At 42.2% G+C, this 19,249-nt stretch overlaps 2 protein-coding genes across 2 annotated transcripts in view; both read left to right on the top strand.

Moving 5' to 3' along the window:
• The first annotated feature begins 1,010 nt into the window (after positions 1 to 1,010).
• LOC137665050 (radial spoke head protein 4 homolog A-like) lies at positions 1,011 to 8,625 on the top strand. The gene is made up of 6 exons (XM_068403824.1): positions 1,011 to 1,819; positions 2,323 to 2,554; positions 4,957 to 5,712; positions 6,887 to 7,037; positions 7,500 to 7,617; positions 8,298 to 8,625. The coding sequence occupies exons 1-6, from the start codon at positions 1,554 to 1,556 to the stop codon at positions 8,542 to 8,544; spliced, it is 1,770 nt and encodes a 589-aa protein (XP_068259925.1). The 5' UTR covers positions 1,011 to 1,553; the 3' UTR covers positions 8,545 to 8,625.
• A 489-nt stretch (positions 8,626 to 9,114) lies between these two features.
• Positions 9,115 to 19,249, top strand: part of CENPE (centromere protein E) — a 43,197-nt gene continuing 33,062 nt past the window's right edge. The window contains exons 1-12 of the mRNA XM_068403913.1: positions 9,115 to 9,170; positions 9,507 to 9,598; positions 10,445 to 10,534; positions 10,613 to 10,731; positions 12,564 to 12,683; positions 14,402 to 14,483; positions 14,680 to 14,747; positions 14,826 to 14,897; positions 16,486 to 16,537; positions 17,369 to 17,456; positions 17,654 to 17,780; positions 18,464 to 18,583. Coding sequence (XP_068260014.1) covers positions 9,115 to 9,170; positions 9,507 to 9,598; positions 10,445 to 10,534; positions 10,613 to 10,731; positions 12,564 to 12,683; positions 14,402 to 14,483; positions 14,680 to 14,747; positions 14,826 to 14,897; positions 16,486 to 16,537; positions 17,369 to 17,456; positions 17,654 to 17,780; positions 18,464 to 18,583 — 1,086 coding nt within the window. The remainder of the gene's footprint in view (positions 9,171 to 9,506; positions 9,599 to 10,444; positions 10,535 to 10,612; positions 10,732 to 12,563; positions 12,684 to 14,401; positions 14,484 to 14,679; positions 14,748 to 14,825; positions 14,898 to 16,485; positions 16,538 to 17,368; positions 17,457 to 17,653; positions 17,781 to 18,463; positions 18,584 to 19,249) is intronic.

The raw sequence follows: 19,249 nt of genomic DNA, 5'->3' as shown, positions 1-19,249 counted from the left end.
TCTGTGAATACAATTTTTTAAAGTAACTATCAGATTTTACAGTATTTTTCTCCTCCTAAAAGACTTTGTACCTTATGGCAACAACATGATGTATCACCACTAAAATGCAGAAGAAAAAACTGCATTTTCTACTGCACACAATGAATGTCACTTATTTCTTATTAAATCAAAATTAAGCTTTTGAAGATCCACTCTTCTGCTCTGAGCAGACGTCTGAAAGCTTCTTGTACCACAAACGTTCAAGGCAGAGTACTAACAGCACTCTTCACGGCTTGGGGGTCACGAGGAAAGGAAACAAGCAGGGCTTGAAAACACCTCTAGAAAAAGAAGTAACAGCTCGGGCCGCTTGCTGGGGTTTCCCACCTAGCAAACGCACCCGATCTGAGGGGCCGGGGGAAGGGAGCCCAGAGGCGCGCCCCCAGCACCCTGCGGGCCGTTCCCCACAGCGCGAGCCCCCTCCGGGAGCCGCGGGCTCTCCCGCCCGGCGCCGCGGCACGCTGACGGGGACGGCGGCCCCCCCGGAGATCAGCCCGCTCTCCCAGCCAGCTGCTGTTCCTCGGCGTGCGGCCGCGCAAGAGGGACACTGCCCTGCCCGCCGGGTCACAGCGGGCGGCACCCGGCCGGCAGCTCCAACGGCCACCCCGCCACCCCCCCGCGCGCGGCGCCTCCAGCGGCTTCAACCGCCGCGCCTCGACGCGCGGGGCTCCGCCAGCGGCTGCAGCGGCCTCCCTCAGCCCCGCTGTGCCCCCAAGGGCCGTGGCTTCAGCGGGCGCGGTCAGCGCGCCGGGACAACCCGCTAGCCCTTTCCGAGCGCGGGGAGAAACGGGACGGCTGCCTCGCGCCCCAACAGAACACCCACCGCGGGACCGCCCCTTCCGGCACCGCCCCGCCGGGCGCCCCGAGCAACGGCGCACGGTTTACCTCGGCGACGCTCCGCCCCGCGGGCGGCAGCCGTTGCTACGCGACGAGCGGAGCCGACGGCGGTTGAGGGGCAGCTTGGGGTCCCAGACCCGACGCGCACCCCCCGCGCCAGACCGTGGCCGAGCCTCCGGGGGAGCCCCCGCCCCAGGCTGTCCCGCGGTAAGGGCAGGAGCCAGGCCTCAGGGAGCACTTGTGGCCCAGGCACAGCCCCGACCGGCCCGAGCCCGAGCCGTACACTTCCCACCCGCCTCAGCGGGGCCCCGGGCAGCCGCCCCTTCAGGGCTTGGAGCCTGAACGAGGCCCTTATCAGCCTCAGCAGCCGGAACAAGGAGCAGCTTCCTATGGACACCGGGGGGTAAGGCAAGGGTCAGCCACAAGGACTGAGAAAGAGCATCTATCAGCCACAAGCACCCGACCAAGACCCCTCCCAAGCACAAGACCAAAGAGGAAGTGTCAACCAGGCCCATGGACCAGGACAAGCTCCGTATCAATCGCAGACCCCAATTCAACACCTCTATCATCCACGGGGAGCAGAACAAGCCTCTTACAAGCTACAGGTGCCAGAAATAAACATCAGCCAGAGAGACACGCTGGGACAAGACTTTCAACAGGCACAGGAGGCAAGGCAAAGCATGTATCAGTCATATGCACTAGGGTTAGACCTTTACCAAACACAGGAACAAAGTGCCTATCAGACATATGCAGTAGGACAAGATCCCTATCAAGCCTATGAACGTGGGCATGGCCCCTATCAGCCACATGAACCAGGTTATGGTCTGTATCAGCCAGGATACAGTCCGCACGATGATCAGATACCGGATCCCAAATCCCGAATGCTGGCAATTCAGAATGCAAAAGCCTATTTACTGAAGAGCAGCACAACATCTGGCCTGAACTTGTAAGTCTGAAAAAGGGACACAATTGTAAGGGGTAGGAAGTATGAGTGGAAAGAAAAGTAGTGTTGGTAAAAGGGCAAAGCGTTACGTTAAGAAAGGGAGGGATACCAAGAGGGTATATATAGAACTGGAGAATATGTTGTAAATGGAATAGTTCATTGCTATATGATACTTGTGTGTGTCCAGCATCTTTCAGAATCAAAATTCCTAAGGGAATTTATGGGGTTCAAAGTGAAATTGATTTGATTAAGAGCAAGATTAAATTCAGCTCCTGAGGCAGGTGCAGTATATACCAAAAGTCAAAAATGGAACTACTGCTAAGTATATTATAATCAGGCTAGTTTCAAGTCTAATTTCCCATAATGCTCCATGATCCCTTTGATCTAACTATTCCAATGATTTCTCCAAAGCTCCAGGTGATTAGCTTCTACTTTTGATATTAAAAACGTAATATTCTAAGACCTTTTTGTACAGTAGGCCAATAATATTTATGTTTATATGACAGATATGATCATCTTGCTAATATGCTAACAAAGATCCTGGATGAACAGCCCACAAATGCAGTAGACATGATTGAGAATATCAGCAAGGATGTGAAGTGGGCTCAGTTTCAGAAAAAAATGGACACTCTTCGAGATGAACATGAGATTCTTCCAACATTTGAAGCTGCAGAAAAGCGTAAAGCTTTATTCCTTAAGGCAAATGGAGAAGGAGATGAAGAACTAGAAGAAGAGATAGTGAGTTATTATCAGAGAAAAACAGATATCATATATACCAGGGAATGGGTGGGAGGATGGCGGAAAGGGAAAGGAGGAAGGGAGGAAGCTGTGGTCTCCTTTGTAGTATCGCCTCTCACGATCATATAAATAATTGCAGCCACAGTACCGTGTACCCTCTTCATAGCTGCGTTGGTCCCATGTCTAGTTGTGAAGAAGAAAACCTAGCTGGTTAGCTAGTTGGGGATTTTTTCCTCTAATATCCTGAGCCTTTCAAATCATGGATGATCTAGAGATGATGAATAGAAAGTAAAGTTCACATTATCTCCCATATGCCAGTTCAGCATGGAATATTGCATCCAAATTTGTTTTCTTTATCTAAAAGTGACATTTCTTTACCTAAAGTGACCATAATTCTGGACACCAGTTCAAGAATATTATGCACAGCTGCTACTGTAAAATAGAGAATGCAGGATTTTGTGATCCTTCCAGCTCCAGCTGTGGTTCCGATCTGTCCCTTCTCCAACTAAAAACCCCATGTTTATAATGAAGAACTACTAGAATTGAAAAGCCACTTCTTAAAACGGGATTTTTCAGTATTCAGTTGCTTATATGCAGAAGCATTTGTACCCAATGAAAAATTAAGATAATTCTTATAATAACCAAGCAAACTAATCAACAAGATGTTGATTTTCATGTGAAGTTACTAGTATATATCCAAGTGAACTACCATTGCAGAATACAAATACTAATGGCAGAAGAGTCTTTCATGTTTTCCGTAGACTATTACTTATTTTACAGTAACAGTATACAATAGTAAAAATGGAAAAAAGTAGGGTATTTCAGAAAGGAATTTTGATTTTTTCATACTCCTGTCTATCTTGCTTTAATATGAGAAACCTGGAAGGGCCAAAGAAATTCCATATGAAACTAGCACTACTTCTTCCAAATTCCTTACCCTGCCATGTACAACTTCTAATATCTTTGTCTGTGTGATATAATCACCTACCCCCGTGAAATGAGAGAAGGGTGATAAAGCGAATGGAAATACTTAAAGAAATATTCATTATTGGCCTAGTTCTGCTTCCACTGAAGCCAGCTCGAGTCTTATTATGGACTTCAGTAAGAGCAAGGGCCAGTATTTTAAAACATGGAGGGAGCTTTATGCCAAGGTTTTCAAAAGAACAACATTCACTCCAGAGAAATATTGCTGGTCTGGTGTCTAATATATAAAATATGTATTATATTTTCCCCAAATGCATCTGCCACAAACACAAGGAAACATAACGACACTGTTTGTGGGCATCAAGGCCTCTTACGCAGCTGGCACGCCACAGCACTGAAGTTGTTTGTAAATCCTGTGTAAGAATTCTGGCTTTCCTGATTATGCAGTAATTTGGAGTTTGAATTTTGAAATCCTGTATTCTAAAAGCTGCAGTTCATCTATGTTCTCGTCTTTACCCTTCAAATGACATTTTTAATTTTTCTAAATGATAGTGGAAGATGTAGTGTCACGGTTTAAAGCTGGGCCGGCTATTAAACCTGTGGCAGATGCTCTCTGTTAACCCTCCCCCCCCCCCCCAAAGGGAAAGGGAAAAGGGAGAGAGACTTCCGGGTTGGAAAGTTAAAACAGTTTTAATAAACTATAATAATGAAAAAGAGTATAATAATAATAATAGAAATAATCAAATATATGCAAATATATATAAAAAACCAAGATTGAGCTCCCCTGAAGTCAGCCACGTCACCACCAGCACTGCAGGGCAGGCTCCGGGAAGGCCCAGCCTGGGCCTAGCGACGGTCGAGAGCTGGATTCAGGGATGCACGGATCGGGATCGGGGGCAGCAGGAAAACAGACGGAGTCCTCTTCGGACACCGGCCATAGCAGAAAGAGAGCGAGACCCTCGTGATCCCCCCGCTTTATACTGAGAATGACGTGTATGGGATGGAATACCTTCGTTGGTCAATTTTGGGTCACCTGCCCTGTCCGCTCCCCCCTGCACCTGCGACCCCCCTTCGGCTCTTCACTCGTAAGCAGTGAGGAATTTAGCAGTGACCTTGGTTTCTCTAAGACTAAGTACAGCAAGAGCCTTTCTGCATAACATTCCTACCGGTGCCTCAGCGATAACTACAAGTTTCGAGCATTATCAGTCCTGGAAGCAGACACTGTCTGCAAAACATGCAGTTAGTTTCAGAAAGTGCAGTTACCTAGAGGAGACCTAGCTGAAAGTAAAAATCACTGAAAGGAAAATTGGCCTGGTTTAGGCCAAACCAGGACAGTAGTGTACGAATGTCTCCAAAGTACTTTGAGAGAATGAGTGGCACTACAGGAAAGTGAAGTATAACCAGTGGATAACATGTTTAATTTTTCAAATAGATAATTATACTGTTCTTCAGCTCTAACTCCAGATCTTCTTTCCCAGGGAGAGACCCGTCTACCTAATGTGATGGAAACAGCCTTTTATTTTGAACAGGCTGGAATTGGCTTGAGCAAAGATGAATCCTATCACATATTCCTTGCCCTTAAAAAACTAGTTAGTGTTCAGCCAATCCAGACCTGTCGCTTCTGGGGCAAAATTTTGGGCCTGGAGATGAACTATATTATAGCTGAAGTACAGTACCATGAGGAGGAAGAGGAGGAGGAAACAGAAGAGGAAGAAGTTACTAAGGAAGGAGGGACAGGGATGGATGAGGTCGAAGACGAAGATGAGGAGAAAGAAAAAGAAGATGAACCACCAAAGTCCACCTATAAGCCCCCACCTATCATCCCAAAAGAAGAAAATGGGACTGGGGCTAATAAATATGTCTACTTTGTCTGTAATGAACCAGGCAAACCCTGGGTGAAGTTGCCTCCAGTGACGCCAGCCCAGATTTTCTGTGCCAGGAAAATCAAGAAGTTCTTCACTGGTAGGCTGGATGCTCCTGTTGTGAGCTTTCCTCCTTTCCCTGGGAATGAGGCCAATTACCTGCGTGCACAGATCGCTCGGATCTCAGCAGGCACCCACATCTCTCCCACTGGATTTTACCAGTTTGCAGAGGAAGAAGGAGATGAAGAGGAGGAGGGGGAAGGAGGAAGAGATACATGTGAAGAAAACCCCTATTTTCAGCCTCTTTCTGTGGCTGAAATGGTGGATTCTCTCTCCACGTGGGTACACCACACACAGAGTATTCTTAAGCAGGTACGTTCTGGCACCAGTTCATGTGGACCTCGAATACCATTCACACTGTAGTACTTACGGGGTTTCAGAATGTAAATGAAACTTCTCACCTGCACATTTGAACTATTCACCAGAAATAGTATTGGACTGAAATATTTTTCTGAAGAAAATATATTTGGTATAGTATATAATATATAAATATGTTGCACATATTTACATAAAGCATATAGTTTTTAATACTTAGGAACCTTCTAGGTTTAGTACTTTTTTCAATGGTGTGTTCTTGAGCTTGAAACCTATCTTTAGATAACAGTGTGGACTTAGGCCTTGATAGATAACAATAATTCCTGGTAATCTTCTATATTAGGTTTTTTCTTTTGAAGTCCTTACTTGACAAAAACGTTTTAAATTATCTTTTTTTGGGTAGGATGCTAAAATGCAGATAGCTTATGATTGTATGCTAAATGGAACTTATTTGATGTTTTCTTCTGGTTTATTTTTTGTTGCTTACTTTCTTCTGTGAAACATGCAAATGAAAAAGCTGAAAACCAAAATATTGTAAATAAAATTGTACCATAAAGAATTTGTGATATTAGGCTAGTGCTGGAAAGAGGTATGACTAATTCGATGATCATTGCTGGATGACTTGCTGGTCAGTCTACCACTTCAAGAATGCTACTGTAAAATAACAGCAAATGGTAGGAAATGAGGTTTAAAATTATTACCAGCAAAACAATAGTTGTAAAAATAAAGTCTATATGCATTATAATCTTAAGAACATTTTGTTATGTTTTTCTGACTGGTAGCTAAATAACAAGCAGACTTTAAAAGGAAGGGGCAAAGTCCATAAGTGGTAGCCTCTTAGTTTGCAGTAACTGGTAATTTAGCAAGAATACAAACCAAACTGGCAAGGAACTGAAGACTACAAAATAACAAAAAGCTGGTGACACAGGTATGAGGTTATTCTGAAACAATAATCAGGGGTGAGGGAGGAGTGAGGGATATAGGGAACACTCTGCCAAGAGGATACAATATTCTGCCAACAATATACCAATTAGGGAATATGTATTTTTCTCCCCCCTCCCCCCCCCCCGGCTTAACTCTGTGTGCATGTGCCTGAGCCAATTGTTTTAACTGGCTTGCATTCTTTTAGTGATTGTTACATGTATTTATTATTTTTCCATAACAATTATAGGGTCGCTGTGTTTGGCTTAATCCTTTTCAAAAATCAGAGGAAGAAGAAGAAGAAGAAGAAGAAGAAGGAGAGGAAGAAAAACCAGAGGAGCCAGATGAACTACAGCAAGAAATAGGACCTCCTCTTCTCACTCCACTCTCTGAAGATGAAGGTATTCTTCATGGAATATGAAGTTTTTGATAGAGAGCCACTAGGAATGTACATATCTGAAGTTATAGGGCACTCACGCTTCATGGAGCAATATAGTTTGCCTCTGTAGGGTAAGCACGTTCTTTGACAAAATTGATCAAAAGCAAAGTGGTTAACAGTATTGATACAAGTGATAAAAAGTCCTTGACAAAAGAAACGGCAGTGAGTACTACTGAATTTCAGGAGCATGATCTTTTCTGTACGTGGCTCTATTAGCATTCCTGTGCTACCTACCCATACATCCAATCCACCTGTTTGAATACAGCGCCTACATTTATTGTTTCTGACTTCTGGCTCTTCTAAGATGCAACTTGTTATAGCTGTTGCTTGAATTCTGTGAAAGTCTTGTAGCTCAGTCTTAAGGATTTTGCAGAGGCTCGTAAGTCAATTTATTCATAGACTGTGTGTGTTTGGCTGCCTCCAGGAATTCAAAACATTCCTGCTTGGACAGCTCAGCCTTCTACAAACCTGATCCCGCAATACGCTGTTGCAATCCTCCAGTCTAACCGATGGCCCGGAGCATACGCCTTTGCATCTGGCAGGTGAGTAGCTAGTTGACACGGTTACAACACAGACTGTATATGCTAAACACAGATACCTGTCTAATGAAGTGAAAGTTGTTTTATTATTAATTCATTATATTAATTCATTAATTCTAACTATTCTGGAGACTGATGGAGAAGGCACTTACTGTGCACAGCACAGTAAATATATATTTAAGACTGAAAATCATTGGAAAGGCTAGTATAAAGTTAATGGATGTAAACGTCCAGTTAGTATTAGGGCACAGCCCTTGATTTAAAACCTATATTCTTGAGTCTGTGCTACTTTTTACAAAAATAGCTACATTCTGTTGTTCTAATGTTCATTCATTTCTGCTACACATGGTACACTCATTACCTCTACACGCTTTTAAATGGGCTCTGAGGTTGGTGTCAGAAACGGTGCTGTGTGTTATCAAAGTGAAGCTGGAGTCATACTGCAATATAGTGCAGTGACAGGCTACAGCCTTCATCGTTTCAGTGTTTGGACATTTTTAAGTGGAAGGTAGATGAATCAACAGTGACAGCAGTTAAAAAGAGGTGCCATCTTTTAAACCCTTCTGTTACGGGATATCTGCACCACAGTGACTTTTTGCACAGCAGACTAAGGAAGCCTGACAGTATCTCCACTGATGTTTTGTCGGGGGGAGAATGCGTGATCTTTCACTTTTCTTTCCCAGGAAATTTGAGAACATTTACTTTGGCTGGGGTCACAAATACAGTCCTGAGAACCACGCTCCCGCACTGCCTCCACCAGCACAAGCAGAATACCCCAGTGGGCCAGAAATCACCGAGACAAGAGACCCCACTCTAGAAGAGGAACTGGCTTTCAAGGCTGCGAGGGAAGAAGCCTTGGCTGAAGCTGAGGAAGAGGAAGATGAGGAAGACGCTGTTGAGGATGATGAAGAGGAGGAGGAGGATGATTAAAATACGGGGGAAAACTATTTTAAAAGTTTAAACATGAATAGCATTTTCATAAATTAGTTGTTTTTCTAACCCGCACTTCAATACCTGTACAAACCAAACAAAATAAACTTAATTACCTAACAACGTCACATTTATGTGTGAAAGCATACTACTTACATGCAGTAGATCGCTCATTAAGCTACCGGCCGGGTGCACCGTGACGGTGCCGCCCACCGGTGCCCTCCCGTCGCGGGCCGCCGCCCGCGGGGTGCCGCTCTCACGGCGCCGCAGCCCTGGCCGGCACCATTTCAGGACTCCGACGGACGGGGGTGTGCCGCGGGGCCGCTCAGGGGCTGCTCAGCCACCTAGCTCTCACTACGCTTTCCCTTCCCCGCCCCTCGTCAGCTTTTGACGAGTGGTACGCTCCGCCGTGGCGTCTGCCCCGCGCGGGCCAATAGGAAGCGGCCGCGGGAGAAGTTCAAACTCTGGTGGCGGTTGGGTTGCTGCGTTGCTCGCCTGGGTGCGGGCGGGAACAGAGCGGGCGTCCCCCCTGTCGCAGGCGGCGCGGCCTCGTGTCCCACGGCCGCGGGGATGGCGGACGAGGGAGCAGTGACGGTCTGCGTACGCGTGCGGCCGCTCATCGCCAGGTAAGGCTCCGTCCGGGCGGGAGGGCCGCAACCGAGCCCCCGGCCTGAGGAAAGGCTGCAGTGCTGCCCACGGCCTCGGGGTCCCTCGGCTTCCCTAGGTGTTGATGGACTCCCCCCACCTTCAGCTGGGCTCCCGAGAGCGCCGCTACCGCCCTACGAATAGGGGGAGGTGGGCGCATAAATGCGGCGTCTGTCGCCGCGGAGGAAGGAGGGAGCCGGAACAAACGGGGCTGGCGAGGGCCTGGGGGAGAGAGGTGCTCGCGGTGAGGATGTCGGCCCGCGTTGTAGGAGCAGGGTCCTAACCTAACAAAGTTAACGGAATATCTCTTCTTTTAGAGAAAACGCTCTAGAAGATAAAGTGTCACTCCACTGGAAAAGCGAAAATAATACCATTTCTGAAGTGAACGGTACAAAAGTATTCAGTTATGGTAAGAATATGAAAGTGACTATTTTATTTTGATTATTGCTTACATGGGCCTTCGTCACTGTACTGTTTGAATGCATGCTAACATCAGTGACCTCAGCTTTTTGCAAGGTCCCGAGTTTTTTTCCAACTTCATAATTTTGAAGGAATGCCATTGGGGCACACAGATGTTGGGTTTAGTCAGTACCAGGAATATGCTTTTGAAGGCAGCTTCCTGATGGGCGTTGCTTTCTCTGTTCTGGTTCATGCTGTAGAGTGGTTTTGGAACATATGAGTTAGATTCTTTTCACATGAATTCCAGTTACAAAGGGCTAGACTAGGGCTAGTCCTGAGCATTTAGGGAGAAGGAGGCTGGGAAACCAGAAACTGAAAAGTGCCTAGTGTGGATGTTAGATCCTCATAACTAATTGCCTCAGTTTGAGTTTCTTCCTACTGATGCACTCACTTGTTAATATGAAGGTAGCCACTATAAAGATTTTTCTAAAATTACAAATTCAGTAAAAGCATGTATCAAGATAGGAGTTTAACAAGTAGCCTCTCTTTTCAGGCTTACAATCCTCATAGATAAACTAGCCATAACTGTTATTAGCATTAAATGGGACGACTATTTAACTGTGTCCATTGTTCTTAGTTTTTTTCTTTTGCGGTTCTGGGTTTAATATTTCCTTTTTTTTTAAAAAAAAAAAAGCCTGCCTTAGTACGTGTCACTATTACATTTTATCTTTTAATTATCCGACAAAAAATCTGATGCTCATTTATTGGATTTGAAGTCAGCAATACTGAGTAATATGACAGCTTGGTTTTGACTTGCAGTACAATGGATTTACATGTTTTATTTTTTTTTTTTAAGATCGTGTCTTTCACTCAAGTGACAACACTCAGCAGTTATATGAAGGTGTAGCTGTTCCAATTATACAGTCAGCTGTGCAAGGCTATAATGGTAAGTTTTAAAACTGTGTTTAAATCCTGTTTGTAATGTATTTTGTAAGTAAGTAATAAAATTTAACCATCTTTCTAGGCACAATTTTTGCTTATGGCCAGACTGCTTCAGGGAAGACATACACAATGATGGGAAATGAAGATTCTGTGGGCATTATTCCTAAGGCAATTCAACATGTTTTCAAAATTATTTGTGAGGTGAGTAATTCTATTAAATTGAAGTGACTGAAAGGACTAGTAATATTTGTGACTGTTACAGAAAAATTATTTTTATTATCAAGGAGCTTATGAAGGAAAATAATTTATGTTGGGCCATATATTGCAGTTGCTTTGCTAGCCTTGCAAAGATGAGTGGTTTAAAAAAAAGATAATGGGACTCTATTAGTTGGAATCAAATGAGAACAAAACTGAGGGGTGGTTGTTAAATTTGCAAATATACTAAACCTTGATTACAAGTATAAATAAACGCTCACTCATTAATGTGATAGATAAGGTAATGTGAAGCCTTGTGTTCTTTATTCTGCTATTTTAAAACTTCAAAAAAATTAACAGTATTAAAGAGACTTAGTGGGAAGAATATGACACTAAATTTACTTATTTCAAAAGAATCATAGGCTAATTGCTCAATGCTAATAGGAAGTAAGGAGAAGGTGTAAGTTAAAACAGTGATTTCCAAAACATCATCTGCAGAGCACTTGCTTCTGCCTTGAGGATTTCAGGAAATTGTTATCAGTTACCAAGTGCAGGGTCCTGCATGTGGGTTGGGGCAATCCCAAGCACAAATACAGGCTGGGCAGAGAATGGATTGAGAGCAGCCCTGAGGAGAAGGACTTGGGGGTGATGGTTGACGAGAAGCTCAACATGAGACAGCAATGTGCACTTGCAGCCCAGAAGGCCAACTGCATCCTGGGCTGCATCAAAAGCAGCGTGGCCAGCAGGTTGAGGGAGGTAATACTGCTCCTTTACTCCACTCTCGTGAGACCCCATATGGAGTACTGCATCCAGCTCTGGGGCCCCCAACATAAGAAGACATGGAGCTGTTGGAATGAGTCCAGAGGAGGGCCGCAAAGATGATCAGAGGGATGGAGCACCTATCCTATGAAAACAGGCTGAGAGAGTTGGGACTGTTTAGCCTGGAGAAGAGAAGGCTCCAGGGAGACCTTATTGTGGCCTTCCAGTATCTGAAGGAGGCCTACTGGAAAGCGTGAGAGGGGCTTTTTACAAGGGCATGTAGTGATAGGATGAGGGGGAATGGTTTTAAACTGAAAGAGGGGAGATTTAGATTAGATATTAGGAAGAAATTCTTTCCTGTGAGGGTAGTGAGACATGGGAACAGGTTGCCCAAGGAAGCTGTGGATGCCCCCTCCCTGGCTGTGTTTAAGGCCAGGTTGGATGAGGCTTTGAGCAACCTGGTCTAGTGGAAAGGTGTCCCCCCCTGTGGCAGGGGGGTTGGAACTAGATGATCTTTAAGGTCCCTTCCAACCCAAACCATTCTATGATTCTGTGATTCTATGATATGTTCCCTGCTCCTTTGAGGATGTGCAGAGTCTATAAAAGTAACTAAAGCCAAAAAACTTCCCATGGTGCTGTAGTCCTTGTGTCCATTGTGCAGCCTTTCCTCACACCAGTATCCTCTACTAGGGAGGCAGGGGAAGAAGTTGCGGCAGCAAAGTACATCTAAGCAAGCAGAGAGAGAAGACTAAGTACACAGAGAGGAAAGCGCTTAAGCAGGAGGAAATTGGATATGGAAAGGGCATTTAAGTGGGAGGACTATTTTCACACTTCTGTAGGGCAGTTATAATCTACTAAAAGTGATATACCATTAATGCAGCTGGAAAGAGGTGGGATAGAAGAAAAATGATTCTGTGTTGGTATATGCTAATGTGCGAAGAGGAATGGGGGGAAAGAAATCTATGGAACGATATCCAAACATATACCTTTGAGTTCAGAATACTTGCATTAAAAGCTTTTCATTGATTAGTCCGTTCTTTTTTTCTTTTTTTTTTTTCCCCTTTTTCTTTGAACATTAGATTCCAGATAGAGAATTCTTGCTAAGGGTTTCTTACATGGAAATCTACAATGAAACCATTACAGATTTGCTTTGTGATATGAGGAAAAAGAAACCTCTGGGAATTCGTGAGGATGTTAATGTAAGTGGATGTTAATTAGTGTAAGTATTGTATCTGTTTGGAGTGACAGAAGTTAAAAGAAAAAAAAAGCCTTCAGAGGCATCTAGTTGAAAACTTTTCTGTGTCAAATTGTGTAATTGTTATCTTCAGAATTAGCAGAAGGACACTTGTAGTAGAATAGCAACAGTGAAGTTGGGCTTGCTGTTGCTGCTTTATCTTTATAAATGTTTTGCAAATGTAGACTTAATCCCTTAAGTTTTCCAGGATACTATATTTTATTTAACTTTCACAGTGAATGCTTGGGAGTTGTCTAGCTAATTGTCATGGTTTAAAGCTGGGCTGGCTATTAAAGCAGTGGCAGACGCTCTCTATTAACCCTGCGTCCCCTGCCCCAGAAGGGGAAGAAAAAGAGAAAAGGGAGAGAGACTTGTGGGTTGGAAAATTAAAACAGTTTTAATGAACTACAATAATGAAAAAGAGTATAATAATAATGGAAATAAATATATACAAAACCAAGATCGAGCTCCCCTGGTGTTGGCCATGTCACCACCGGCACTGCAGGGCAGGCTCTGTGAAGGCCCAGGCTGGGCCCAGTGGTGGACAAGAACTGGATTCAGGGATTCATGGACTGGGATCGGGGGCAGCAGGAAAACGGACAGAGTCCTCTTGGGACACCAGCCATAGCAGAAGGGGGAGGGACCCTCGTGATCTCCCCGCTTTATACTGAGAATGATGTGTATGGGATGGAATACCTCGCTGGTCAATTTGGGTCACCTGCCCTGTCTGCTCCTCCCTGGAGGTGCAACCCTTCTACAGCTCTTCACTCGTAATCAGTGAGGAATTTAGCAGTGACCTTGGCTTCTCTAAGAATAAGTACAGCAAGAGCCTTTCTGCATAACATCCCTACCGGTGCCTCAGTGATAACTACAAACTTTGAGCATTATCAGTCCTAGAAGCAGACACTGTCTGCCCAACATGCAGTTAGTTTCAGAAAGTGCAGTTACTTAGAAGAAACTTAGCTGAAAGTAAAAATCACTGAAAGGAAAATTGGTCTGTTTTAAGCTAAACCAGGACACTAATAAAACTTCTACAAATGTGATATGAAGCCTCTAGCTCAATGTGTTAGAAGTCTTCAACAGATATAGTTACTTTAATACCATTTTCATACCATCGACAAAGTAGATACACTTTTCTTCTGTTGTAATCATAGAATAACCATCGGACTGGAACTATTCAGTAAGATGATCAGTAGGGAAAAATAAATCTATATTAATGCCCTCTTCAGTTTCTTTATATTAATTTTTGTAGCTAATAATAAAAATTGGTGGTTTGTTGTTTCTTTTCTTTCAATGCCCTAAATGATCAATACTTTTGGAACTTGGGAAGAAGGGAGATTTATCACTTGTATGATTATGGCCTTATAACATTTACTGAGAAATATACTCCTGGGTTCCCTCAGAAAATGTCCAGAAGGATATTTCCCTTACCAGTTTTATTTTTAGGAAACTTTCTAGATCTCTGTTGTTTGACTCTTGTGCCATTAGGTTACAGTTCTGATAAAGGTCTAAGCTTTCTCCATTCCTCGTGTTCAGAGCAAAAAGACATTCAACTGATGTTGCTTTCTTTTAAGAAGGAAGCAACCTGGAATGAATACCATAATAATTGCTGGTAATGTTAACTTAATGTATTGAAGTCAGTTTTAGAGTTCAGCAAAATTTATTACTGTTTTTGTTCTTAAGAGGAATACGTATGTAGAAGATCTGATTGAAGAGGTGGTGGTTGCCCCAGAACAAGTTATGGAATGGATCAGAAAAGGAGAAAGTAAGTTGTTTAGCCAATGTCAGCTGATAGCTTAGAAAAGCATTGATGAACTGGATGTTTCTAGAATCATGGAGTATCTGTTTGAGATTATATCCAGAAATCAGTGTTTTTCAGATAGTTTTAAAATTGCTTTTTGTCTGTTATCTCCAGTTTATCAGAATATAAGCAGAAGTATTCTAATATTGCTTTTTGACAGAAAATCGTCATTATGGAGAAACAAAAATGAATGAGCACAGCAGCCGTTCTCACACTATCTTCAGAATGGTGAGAACTGTTTCACTACTAGGAGGGTTTTTATTATTTTCGAAGTGGCAAAAACTTTATTGCACCCTCTTCTTCTAGATCATTGAAAGCAGAGAACGAAGTGACCCTGCAAATGCAAACTGTGATGGAGCAGTGATAGTATCCCACTTGGTAAGCTGTGCTCCAAGAAGTTATTTAATAGGCATTTAAGTAGAGAATTTCCTGTTACCTCTTGTTTGAGAGAAGAATGTTACTTTATAATGACATTACAAGCACGCTTTGTTGTAACTTCTATCAGACATTTCTCAAGCAGAAATCATGTTTCTGATTGTCTGTATAGAGAGAGAATCCTGGGGTGTTATCCAGAGGATATTTTCCTACCAAAGGGCATTCTGACATAGGAATAGTTCCTAGACAATTGATGCTTGGTTGGGGAGTGTTATACTCTTTCCAGGAGTGTAAGGAGGTATTGCCAGAGTGCCCTTGCATTTTGTTAAACAGCTTCCCCTACAATTGTTCCTGACCACTGACAAGCCCAGTGAAATAACTTGTAAAGTGGGTAACCTTAAGGCTTGTCTTATCCTCAGATTTAGTAGTTGTTAAAAGAACATGTGGCCTATGGCCACAATGGCCAGAAGATTCATTTTTTCAAAAGTAACCCCATTTAGCATCTCTCTGTTGGATTACTAGTCTATGAAATATCCTAAGTTGGGAGGAATACACTGCTAGGGGAGTGTTTTGGTTTCTGAAGCCTACTCTATACAGCCTTTCCTTGATTCTCAGAAAAGAATCCAAATCAACTGGAGGAATGAAATCAATATGAAAGCATTTGAGCTTGCTAAAATCTTCATGAGCACTCTTATTCAGAATTGGGAATAGCATTGTCAATCACATACATCATGGAAAGAGCTTTCTGTTCTGGCTTCATGTGAAAAAGCTCTGGGATCTGAATGTAAACACTGCTCATGCAGGATCTGAGCAAACTACTGCCCACTTCTTTTTCTCACCATAGCTTATGGGGTCTACTCTTCTTATGCCATCTCCCACCCTCTGCCGTGTCTTTCTGTTTCAACTGTCTTCATAGTAACCTCTACTAACAGAGGGAGAGGGAGGGTTTTTTGGCCTTTTTGATCTGTTGCTGCTTTGTGGAGTTAGTACAGGATTTTACCCTTCTGCAACATATACCAATTAAAGTGCGGGCTACTTGCTCAGGCAAATCATTATAGGATGCTACAAAGTTCTAGTTGACTTTGAACCCGATTGAGTGAGGCTTTTCCTCTGGTATTTAATTTTTGCCTTTCCTTATCTTCACAACGACAGGCAAGGAGAGACATACAGCTGACTCAGGACAGGGTGGTAATCTCATCTGGGCTCTCTTTCCCATGAAAGATTGGACCAGATGATCTGTGATTCTATGAAGCTTCCTATGGCTTGAATCTGTGGTTAACACTTCTGTATTGAGAAACTATGTTTATTTTTTTGTTACTGAGGGTGGGGGGAATTGCACTGCAAGTCTGAAATACTGTTCAGAGTGGTATTAATAGAGTTCATACAAACTTATTCCATGTCCTTATGTACCTTGAAAGTATTGGTTGGTATGTGTGTAGTAGCTATGGATTACTTTCAATAATGACAGACCTCTTGCTTTTTTCTGAGTGTAACTTTAGTTTATGAAACTCTTAGCAGAGATTTAGAATTAAGAGGATCTAAAACTAAATTGACTCAGAACTAACCTGTGAAATATTTAATGAATTTGCAGAACTTGGTAGATCTGGCAGGCAGTGAAAGAGCTAGTCAAACAGGATCTGAAGGTGAGTGTTAAATGAGGCTCTCCTGATGACCACTTCTGTTAATTAACCCTTATGAGACACTATGATAGAAAGGAAATTATTTGATCTATGTGCTATTGTTTTACTTATTGATTATAAATAATCTATCTTCCCCTTGGTAGGGCAGGATCTACTCAGGAAAATACTGAAAATGCTGTAAAGTGCAAACAATTAGGTAGTAATATGGCTTTTCTAGAATAGCAGGTCCAGCAACAGTCATGCACTGCACTAATAGAATGGAGATGAATCAGTAAAGATTCAGCTGCAGTAAAGAAATAATTAGTAGGTTGTAGGGACTCGTGTAAAGGTGAAGAGTGAATAGATGGCTCACTCTTTAGCTAAGAGGAAGCTTAATTGCTAACAATGACAGCATGAAGCTGCACAAAAATGCCTTTATCATAAAAAAAAAAAGGGATCTGAGAGGAACACAAGTTAATGTTCTCTCTTACAAGGACTAACTAACCCAAAAGTTGTATCTCAGGCTGGTTTGGTACACTTGCACATGTAAATATGGGCATTTGCAAAATTTAAACAGGAAACAAAATTAAAGTTGTTATGGCCCTGGATACCTACTATGTAATGATTATTAATGTTTATTTGTGATAGATTACTATCTTTTTATGATGCATTTTGGCTATTATAAAGGATTTGATACTGGCTACTAATGGGTTATAGTGCATTGGCACTTGAGATTTAACTCTTGGATAATCCCTCTGAGCATAACATAGCACAAAATCTTTACAGGTTGAAAATGTGTCTTAATGTTATTTTAAATTTAAAAAATCGTTAAAAAAATTACTGTGTGATACCTAGGTGTCAGACTGAAAGAAGGCTGCAATATAAACCGGAGCTTGTTCATTCTGGGTCAAGTTATCAAAAAACTTTGTGATGACCCTTCTGGGTAAGAACTTATGTTTGTATACCTGTTTTAAGAGAAGTCACTAATAAACTAAGAGATTAAAATCCTTTATATATAATCCTATTTTATGTAGGTACCTCTTTCAAATAACCTATTACCTCTAGAAAAGATACTTACTGTGTTTTTTCTATACAAAAATATGAATTCTTTCTTCTTTTTTCTTCCCTCTTTTTCATCAGCTTCATAAATTACAGAGACAGCAAGCTAACTCGAATTCTGCAAAACTCTCTTGGAGGAAATGCTAAGACGGTTATTATTTGTACAATTACTCCTGTTTCTTTTGACGAAACGCTCAGTACTCTTCAGGTAAAACTTCTCATGTTTTCAAGCATTATTGTGACTCAAGGCCTCATTGTAGACAGGTTGGAGGGCTGGAAAATGTAATCTGCTGGATCTGTAGTCACTAGAATCTTCAAAAGGTCATCTGAGGACGTGGAACTTGAAATATTTGTTTTGTACACAGCATCTTTTCCCAGTTGTCATCTTGTACTAGGTTGTCTTAACTAGAGCTTTCTGGCAGTTGGAGCAAAGCTCCTTCTCTCACCTTGCAGGCAGTAGATAACCTCAGTTTTCTTATTTGCCTTTTCCAAATGCAGTTAGAACTACAAGTCTTTGCTAGCACAAGATGTTAGACAGGTCCTACAGGAAAGGAGGGCAATTGAACTATTTATGAACTGTATCCTTTAGGTAGGATTGTCTTCCTTTTTGGTAGTCTTTTGAGCTATTTATTAAATAAAAAATAACTTGGTATATTTTTGCTTAAATGTTAGGCTTCGCTCTTTAGGTATTAATATCAAGCAAAGAAAACTTACCTTTTTAAAGCTTAGAATACATGAAAAATAAACAAATGTGAACATTTGTGTCCTTTATTATATGTTGCTCTTGATCTAATAAACTGTCCCTTTAATTCTGTTGGGAAACATGAGACAGAATAAGTCTTTTGATATATTTGTTCTCTAACTATTGCCCATGAGAGAATATTTCTCCAGTTTGCCAATACAGCCAAAAGAATGAAGAATACTCCAAAAGTCAATGAAGTACTTGATGATGATGCCCTCCTGAAGAGATATCGCAAAGAAATTCTGGATTTGAAAAAGCAGCTGGAGGAGGTATGTAATAAGGTTAATCTATCCTTAGTACTGATAGTTATTTGGAAACATTCTATTTTAAACCCAAACCAGTTAAATCTGAAGAGGTAGGTAAACTGTTTAAAGTGATAAGTAATTTCTATTGAGAGAATAGAAATTGAAAAGGTGATGTGAAGTTTAGAACAACTGATGATAATCAACATATCTGTGTGAAAGCTAACACTGAATGAGATCAACTGAATTGCTTTCTTCCTGTAGGTTAACGTATTTAAGAAATAGAAATTTGTCATGCCTTATAGCACACTTTAATATTGCACAGATCAAAAGGAATAATTAACTGATATCTAATAACTTCTTGTATTGCTAGTAAAGATTCCAACTTAATTCATATTCTTCCCCCTTACCAATGTCTATCTTCAGTTTGAGTTGCAACTGCGTTAGATCAGTGGCAAAACTTCTGTCATGTATAGGCAGACGATACTTTACTATGTCCGGTTCTGGGCCCCCCAGTTCAAGAAAGATAAGGAAGTACTGGAGAGAGTCCAGTGGAGGGCTACAAAGATGATCAGAGGACTGGAGCCTCTCTCTTGTGAGGAAAGGCTGAGAGAGCTGGGTCTGTTTAGCCTGGAGAAGAGAGAAGACAGAGGGGATCTTATCAATACTTACAAATACTTTAGGGGCAGGTGT

This window comes from Nyctibius grandis, chromosome 6 (assembly GCF_013368605.1).
Source record: "Nyctibius grandis isolate bNycGra1 chromosome 6, bNycGra1.pri, whole genome shotgun sequence".
Lineage (NCBI taxonomy): Eukaryota > Metazoa > Chordata > Aves > Nyctibiiformes > Nyctibiidae > Nyctibius > Nyctibius grandis.
Note: the sequence above shows the minus strand (reverse complement) of the source record. Positions and strands in the feature narration are given on the sequence as shown.